The sequence below is a fragment of the Brachyistius frenatus genome, unplaced genomic scaffold (assembly GCF_029030835.1).
Source record: "Brachyistius frenatus isolate BFR_SWC_R1_liver_20210118 unplaced genomic scaffold, ASM2903083v1 Contig_88, whole genome shotgun sequence".
Classification (NCBI taxonomy): domain Eukaryota; kingdom Metazoa; phylum Chordata; class Actinopteri; family Embiotocidae; genus Brachyistius; species Brachyistius frenatus.
The window spans coordinates 1706773-1716093 of NW_027210687.1; the positions used below are offsets into that span (position 1 = coordinate 1706773).

Genomic DNA, 9321 nt, shown 5'->3' on the forward strand with positions numbered 1-9321 from the left:
TTAATTTTTTTTTTTTTTTTTTTTTTGTGGATTGTTTCTTTTAAAGCACAGATGGAATGCACCCCGAATAACGCATAGCTGGCTCTGTAAAGACAACATTTAAGAATTGTATATTTAAAAATATGAACATGTAAAATTTAAGAGAAACACACGCCTTTTTTTGTTGGGTACAGAAGGAGCCAGGTGTTCATATTTCTTGTGTGTAGGTTTCTTTTTTTTTTCTTTTTTTTTTGCGTTCCTGATGTACCATTGACAATTTTTTTTTTTTTTTTTTTTCTGTTACCTTTGGATTGTTGTTTCTTTACAAAACTAACTGCATTGGTTTGTCTTGTTAAAAAGTGCAGTACGAAGATGACCTGCAGAATCACACCTTAATTTGATCTTTTCCAGTTTAAAATCCTCAGTGTAGCAGCAGTGTACGACAACTATTCCTGTATATTGCCTTTTTGCTGGAAAATGTATGTTGAATAAAATTTTCTATAAAAACATCCACAGCTCTGCTGCTTGTCCATCCGAGTGTTCGACCGGGACCAAACACTGTTAAAGCACTGCTTTGACTTTTTGGGATGAGAACATTGATACCCGGCCGACAACGCTTCCTCCTGTTTCTGTGTGGTAAGTCATCTGGTTTTTTTGCCGCCTCCCACCTCGAATTCAATATCCTACCACCTGATACCCGAGGATCTTGATGGACATCGAAAACGAACGTAATTGTTACGATAAACCTGAGAAACACGGTATGCTTTAGAATAAGAGACTTCTTTGGGAAAGGTATTTTCCCTGTGAGGTCAAAGGTCAAGACAGAGCAGCACACTGCTGAGCTGACAGTGATGTGATAATGGAAATATTGTCCTTGGATTCCCATCCTCAGGAGTAGATCACGGGGCGACGTGTATGGAATAAAATTTGTGTTGATATAATCAAACAACTTTTTCTTTAAAGCAAAACAAAAAAATAAGTCACCTCTGGAGTAAAATTTAAAATGGAAAGGGAGCCGCCTGCCGACTCCATAGTTCTCCTGGGAGACTTCAATGCTCATGTGGGCACCCATATCCCTGGAAGAGGCCTCTGAGGTAGTCATAAAACTCCTCGGTGGCAAGATGCCGGGGGTGGATGAGATCCACCCTGAGATGCTGAAGGCGCTGGACATTGCTGGGCTGTCTTGGCTGACACGCTTCTTCAATGTCGCATAGGGGTCGGGAACAGTGCCCATGGACTGGCAGACCGGGGGGGGGGGGTTCCCTTTTTCAAAAAGGGGGACCGGAGAGTGTGATCCAACTGTCGGGGTATCAGCTGCTCGGCCTCCCGGGCAAAGCTTATGCCAGAGTGCTGGAAAAGGACTCCGACCGATTGTCGAACCTCAGATCCAAGAGGAGCGGTGCCCGATCCTGGTTGTGACCTTCACGGACAGGATATCAAGGCGCAGCCGGGGGAGGAGCACGGCGGGTTCGGGGGTCTCCGGATCGCATCTCTGCTGTTTGCAGACGATGTGGTCCTGTTGGCCTCTTCGGACCGCGACCTCCAGCACTCACTAGGGCGGTTTGCAGCCGAGTGTGAAGCGGCGGGGATGAGGGTTAGCACCTCCAAATCTGAGGCCGTGGTTCTCTGCCGGAAACCGGTGGATTGCTCCCTCCAGGTGGGGACGGAGTGCCTTCCTCAAGCGAAGGAGTTTAAGTATCTCGGGGTCTTGTTCACCAGTGAGGGGAGGATGGAGCGGGAGATCGACCGCCGGATCGGTGCGGCTGCAGCAGTACAACATGTGCCCAGTTTACCGGGCGATCTACGTCCCGACCCTCACCGATGGTCACGAGCTCTGGGTCGTGACCGAAAGAACGAGGTCTACTCCTTCACGTCAGCTGAGGTGGTTCGGGCATCTGATCAGGATCCTCCTGGGCGCCTCCCTCTGGAGGTTTTCCGGGCACACCCAACTGGGAGGAGACCCCGGGGAAGACCCAGGACACGCTGGAGGGATTATATCCCCCGGCTGGCCTGGGAACACCTCGGGATCCCCCAGGATGAGCTGGAAGATGTTGTTAAGAGGGAAGTCTGGGTCAGCTTGCTTTGGCCTGCTGCCACCGCGACCTGACCCCGGATGATGGATGAATGAATGAACAAAATTCATTTAGAAGCTTTTTCTGGATCTTCTAATTTCTTCGGACTTGTCAAGTAAAAATTTACGTTTAAAGTTGCATCTTGTTCTGAGAACAAACCACAAAATGTACCAATAAGTCAGCTAGCTGGTTGACCTCTGACCTCTCTGGAGGAAGTAAAAAATAAATAAAACACAGCCGGTTACTATATATTCATGTATATCATCTACTTTATTTAGAGAACATTTGTATCAAATTGTAAATAGATGAATTCCAAGCATATTATTTCATTCAAGGGACAAAGTGAAGCAGAACGATTTTTTTTTTTCAATAAATTGGAATAAAGGAGAAATCGGACAAAAATATATAATTATAATATATAATTCTAGCTGTATTTTTGCATTGTCACTTGCAACGTAATAAACGAAGATATGTTATTTTCAGATACTAAATCGACTGTTTGGGAGATAAAATGATCCAAACTAATTTTTCCAGGTGGCTGCTGTTATACAATATATAAGATTTTTCCTTTGAACTTCAGATTACCCTTCATCCCATCATATAAGAATTATTAGGGAAATTTTCTGACAACATAAATATTACAGAAAAAAGCCACATCGGTCTAACTTTATTGCGTAATGTTTCATTTATGATGACCTGAACCTTGCGAAACACTTCCAACACAAATCTGCTGTGCAATTACTGCAGATGAGCAAATATTCTTCCATCTCCTCTGTGCTTTGGTTTGATGTATTGTGTTGGCTTGTTTTCTTTTGCTCTTATTTATTCTATAGTGGTGACAGTCCCTTCAAATGGACAGCTGGTCTGTTTAAATTCCAAATGCACAATCCCATCAAGCCTAATTGATAAAGTCTATGTACAAGCCTTCATTATAACAACATTATGTATGAAAGGTTTCTGAGTATAATGATAAAGTAACGGTTCCAAAAAAAGTGCATGGGGTGTGCTTTGACTTGCCAGAGTTATCACAGTCAGCTGATGACATCTAATCTCTGACAACACAGTCACTCCCAGTCTGTTTAATAATATATGATGCAATGCAGAAGTCATTCAGGTTTGGTTTTTGCCCCGGCTAATGCTGTGGCTCATTCATAGAAATAAGCTACATTTCAACTGTGACCTTTTTCTGTCGGCTTCAGAAAACACAGACAAAGGTAACAGGATGTTATTTCTTATTTCTAAGGGTCCACTTCAGCCCTCATGTTTGTCATTTACAGCATTTTCTCTTCTCGACGTGCAGGACTCTGTTGCAGCGCGGGCACGTGTGGTACGTGTCCTTGAACCTTTTCACGAAGAAAGGAATCAGGCAGCAGCACAGGATTAACCTGAAAAACACACACACACACACACACACACACAGAAACACAGTTCATTTCATACATTTGTAATTTGAAGCAGAATATTATCTTTCATTAAAAAGAAAAAAGCAGTACTCTCCAATGTCCCTCCAATCGTCCCTGGACTAAAAAACTGCACTAAATTCCCTTTACAGAAATAAAATAGAGTCCTACCCCTCTGTGTTTTGAAAAGCCTCACCGCTAAACTTTCACCCCCCCCCCCCAAAAAAAAGTAATGTAGAACAGATAGAACACTATTAGCCGTGTGCACCACACACTCACCCGCAGCAGATGAAGAGGAGGCACATGAGCCAGGCGTACGTCCCTGCTTTGTAGGTGACGTTGGTCATGACCTGCTGCTGGCAGGAGCTGCAGTTCGTCATGCCGGAGGAATGTCCCAGACCAACATCGTAGCTCACAAACTTTCTTCTGCTGTTTTCAGACTCCAGACCTGCATTCAGGGCTCCTCCTCCACTGGTGTACACTGATGGAGGAGAGAGAGGAGGAGAGAGACGAGGAAGACAGGAAGACAGGGAGACAGAGAGAATGAGACGATGAGAAAATAAAGAGGGAAGGGAACAGAAGAGTTCATTCAAAATGTAGGAGAATAAATTGTAACCCAGATTTCTGATATCTTTTGCGAAATAAAAAAAAATAAAAAAGTAATATCAGGTGTGAGAGTATACCTGGCGTGACCTGAGTGGCGGAGGTCTCCTGTGAGTTGGGAGGGGTGAAGGGGGTGTGGACGTGGTAGACCTTCACTCCGTCCCCCTGACCTTCAATTGGACCCGAGGAAGAGGAAGAAGAAGAAATTAAAACAACATGAAGTTAATGAGCCGATGATGATGAGGAGGAAGATGATGTGTGAGCATGTCTGTGCTTGCTCTTACCTGGTGTGAGGTAGGGAGGGAGTTCTTTTGCTCCATCCGAATTCATTGTGCTGCAAAGAGAGAGCACACAAAGTTGAGGGCTGCAGTTAAGACTGAAGACTACCGTAACACTTTCATCTCTCCTCCACAAAATGTGACGCTTCTTTCTTGCCACGAGATAGAGCCCAAGCCTCACTGCTGGAGGTAAAAACATCATCCAGGCTCCATTGAAGACATCTGTCATCTCTGACTGACATCTGTTTAGCGCAAAGTGAAGGGTGAGTTGTCGGTCCGGGGGAATATACGCTGCATTGTGTGGATGCTTTTGTCAGCACCTGAGGAAACACCCGGGTGTGTCCGCTCTGGGAGTGACAGCTGGCATCTTTCAGGTGAGTTACCGCACTGATTTTGTTTTTATTGTTCACAAAGAAATGCTTGCAAGACTCGTGCTTGTTGAGGGAACACAGAGAAGTCTTTGTTTCATTTGTAATAGTGAGATTATTTATCAGACAAATCTGATTACTTCAAACCTCTTCTAATCATAAACGTCTACCTGTGATTCTATTGACTGTCATCCTCATGTTCAAGCTTCATCAGTCATTTCCCTCGAAATACAGCATTGTTTGGCTTTATATGACTGTAATGTTACTTGTAAAACTGATGATGATTACAACAGGCTGTTTAAGATGTAAAAATGCACAACTCAATTTGTGTAACAGCAGTTTAAAAATGTTGGTCATATATTAGGAGTAACTTAATGCAGCTCTGAGATGATGTTTGGATGGTGCACAGTGATGTTAAGATAAAATTTAGAAAAAAAAAAGCATGCTGGATTCCCTCCGCCACAAATGTAAAAAAAAAAAAAGAGAAGAAAATAGTCAGAAATCCCCCAGTATGGGACGTGACTGCATTAACCTTCCTGCTGTACTCGGGTTTGTCGTTGCATCAAAATGGCTGTGAAAACAGCTCACGAAAGACCAGCAGGAAGGTTAAATCATGATTAGTATTCTGGTCATGTGACTCCAATCTGACCCACAAATCATTACATAGATCACAACGGAGTGTGGAACAAATTATCTGGTAATTTTTACGAAATTTCTGACAAACTTTCAGCATGGTAACAGTATTTACATATTATTAGACTTTGTTGCAGCTCTTGAAGGGAAATACTGTTCCTGTAATATTATCCTTACGCTGTACTGCAGGTAAATCCAAATAATCCAAATAAGTCCATAATGGATGATTCATAAAGTGCTCACAGATGTTAACGTAATTGTTCACAACAGCTGCTGTCCAACTCTGCGGCTGCTTCCTGTTGTTGTCAGATGGCCTTAAGGCCCATTAAAAAACAATGGCCACGTGAACAGTTGATCCCATACATGACTAAAATATGCACATGCTCTACCTATCTTTTATCTCTGTTTTCTCTTTGTTTCCCTCTTTTCATGTACGAACACAAAAACACACACCAGAATGACTATGCACGCTTTCTCACACACAAATACACAATAACACAAAGTACACTCCAGCCTGGCTATCATGTAGCAATCTCTTTGTATAAACATTACAGTTTCTTTCTCTCTCAGACACACAGTCATGTTTGTATCACACAGCTGCAATCCGAACCTCAACTCTGACTTACCTAAACCCAACCTAACTCCAACCTTAAACCAAGTCTTCACCTTAAAATCTAATAATTTAAGCTATAAATCAAATTCCTTTTTGTCCCCTAATGAAGTGACAATGTGACTGTGCACAGATGTATGCCCCTACAACATGAGTAACAAACACACACAATCAGACACACGACCCTGCTGGATGTTCCTCCTTTCATTCATGACATCCACTGATGCGCAGCCACAGTTCATCACTTCTTTGGATTTGCAGCAGATGACAGACTGCTTTGTCACTGTGTCACACAAACGCACACTGATCCTGTATCCACCCATTTGATGGTGCAGGAATGCGACTGAGCTGCATGCTTCTGTAAAAGTCTGTGTCACAGAGTGAAGGTGTGTCAACTGAACACACACACACACACACACACACACACACACACACACACACACACACACACACACACACACACACACACACACACACACACACACTGCAGACGAAACGGCTGCCTTTCATAAATCTGTGAAATCGGTCCGACAGAATGGGATCACTGAGTTTCATCTAAAATAAGTAAAATACTTCGATGAAAATATACTGTACTTCCAAAATCTCTACATTTTGCTACCTGCAAAATTCATGAATATAGAGCTGCAGTTTTTCACAGCCTGAATATTCCTCTGCAGAAACTACTGCACCAGCTGATTCTGGAGGTATACGAGCACTGATCTCGGATAACTAGTCGTCCTTTCACTCGCTGGCTTTGTTCCACTGTGCTCTGAACAGCTGGTGACTGAGTGCTTCTTCTGAAAAATCCATCCGCCGCATTGCAGAGATACTTTAAAACCACAATGGAGGAAAGTTTCTGGCGACTGATCAGACAATACATCGTCTGTCAGCGAGGACGGAAGTGAAAGACCTCAGCTCAGGTTGCAATTTGCTGCATCTGGAACTTTATTATTGAGGCGGGTTTCTGGGAGTGAATTAAAGAATGGAGAAATGAGTATGAAATAAACAAGTAGATGAATTCAAAATATGAAACATCAGATTTTAGGGGAGTACCTGGTGAAATGATTTGACTGGTGGTGATTTCCACTGTGGTTAAACACCCGATTAACTACAAACGAGTTCAATGAAACTCTGATGCTGACCAGGACGATCTTTCATGTTGACAAGGTAACACCCTGAAACACGTCTATACCACAGGTGTGATCTCACTGTATGTGCTCTGGTCAAACCTGACTCTGTCTCTCTCTCTGTGTGTGGGTGTGTGAGAGCGAGAGACAGAAAGGGAGGGAGGGAGTGAGAGAAGGAAGGAAGAAAGAATGTTTGCTTGCTGTTTGCCTCCATGATGCAGTTCAATGGTCAGCTGATGAAGGAGAAGAATGATTCAAACTGGAAATGATCCAGTTAATCACTTCAGTCACTATGATTATTAGTCAAACTTGATTCTGCTTTAACAACCAACCAATCAGCCAAAACACTTATAAAGAGCCACCCTGCAACGTTGTACATCTTCCTCCAAAGTGAAATACTTTAAGGATGATGACTGTGTTTTTATTAACAAATTGTAACAATTTAAACATCAAATATATGATGTTCAAGTTCAGTCGATGTGTCAAAATTATTTTGCTTCTTTTAAACTGTGTAATAAAACATATGTAGAATATGTGAATATGAAATACATCCTGATATTATTTGAGCAAAAGTCAATGAAGTGTTCAAATGTTCCAATTTAGTCACATTTCAGTGTCATATCATATCAGAGCAAATCAGAGTCTTGTGTCAAATCACTCAGATTCAACATTTATAGTCAATTGGTTCTTATTAACTTCCAGCTTTTCGCTTTATTTACTTATTTGTTTAACCTTTTGCCCTTAACACTAACCAATCTACAAAATGCATTAACATTAGCTCAAGTCCATTATAGTACATCCAAAATCTCTGTTTTCAAAATGATGCCAAAAAGATTGTCCATCAGACATTGTCTCATTAAAATGCCGTGTTATTGTCTGTACAGATTTAATGTCCCTACAGGTCCTGATAGTAATTCATCTAAATGGTTGGTTCACGGTAAACAAAGAAACAACAAAATCACAGAACAAGATGTGGACTCTTATCACAGCTGCATTAATATCAGGCTGCACTCACACATGAACAGATTCTTCAAAACCTCAAATACTAAACCTACAAAAAAAACAATAAAAAATGTTAACAACGAGGAGGATCTTTTTTGTCTAAAATATTCCTCCAGGCTGAACTGGATCATATAAATCCTGTTATAGCTGCTGTCAGATTCCAACAGTAAAAAGACATTTATGTCACGACAGATTCACTAAAAAAGATTAAAAAAAAAAAAGTTTGAGATGAATAACCTTTGTGCTGAATAACTTGCAGTGGATTGGCCAAAACTTACTGTATCTTTTCTTGTCATCTCTGCCTTCTTACGGGCACAGATGACAAAACACTCGCTGATTAACAGAAGAATAAACTCATTTCATTTTTAATAAACTCCTGTTTTAAAACCTCTCTTACAAGCCTAAGAAATCTCCATCTCAGCTCCTTCAAACTAAAATCCAATCCCCTCTCTGTTCACAGATGTCTCTGACAGTCTTACCTTGGCGTGGTGTTGCACTCAGTATGCAGAGATGTGTGTGAACACCTGCTGATGTAGAGTCCGGACAGATTGTAACTGAGACATCCACCTGTATCACCTGTATCACCAGTATCTCCAAAATCTTCTCCCCACCCGCCCACAGCTCCGCCCTCACCAACAAAGACCTGAACATGCAGCAGCAATGAGTCACTCAGTGGCTTTGATGCAACTTTCAGAGGCTGTACTGATCCTCTTTTTTAACTTGTTCTTTGTGTCTGTGAAATTATTGAGGGAGTGTGTGTGTGTGTGTGTGTGTGTGTGTGTGTGTGTGTGTGTGTGTGTGTGTGTGTGTGTGTGTGTGTGTGAGAGAGAGAGAGTCACTCTCTTTGAACAACCTGTTTCCCCCCCTGCAGCTTGGACTGATCTAACACAGATCTGAGTTGTCACACAATGGTTTTGTCCTGACATGTGACCTGCAGACCATCCACAAACCCTGGATGACATATGTTGACACATTTTTAAACAGAAAGTCACAATAATTCAGAGTATTTTCACAAGCACAGAGGAGCTACTGAGACACTAAAAAAGTAGCCCATTCAGCAACAAAATTAAAAAACAATTTACCTATTTGTTCCTAAAGGAATTGTTTAGTTTAGTTACTAATATTTAACAATTGACAGCTAAATAAAAGTTAAAAAATAAAGAATATTTTACAGGCTGAATTTCTGTAACTGACTGAGTTCAAACATGGGCTGAAGTCCTGTAAATGTGATCATTTCCAGCATCCAGAA

General features: G+C 41.8%; 1 protein-coding gene across 1 annotated transcript; it reads right to left on the bottom strand.

Moving 5' to 3' along the window:
• Nucleotides 1-2318: 2318 nt before the first annotated feature.
• On the bottom strand, nt 2319-8620 carry litafd (LITAF domain containing). The gene is made up of 5 exons (XM_069710013.1): nt 8552-8620; nt 4339-4388; nt 4135-4224; nt 3731-3932; nt 2319-3436 (listed from the first exon to the last, which is right to left on the bottom strand). Exons 2-5 carry the CDS (start codon nt 4382-4384, stop codon nt 3319-3321), a joined length of 456 nt encoding a protein of 151 aa, XP_069566114.1. The 5' UTR covers nt 4385-4388; nt 8552-8620; the 3' UTR covers nt 2319-3318.
• Between the last annotated feature and the right edge of the window lie 701 nt (nt 8621-9321).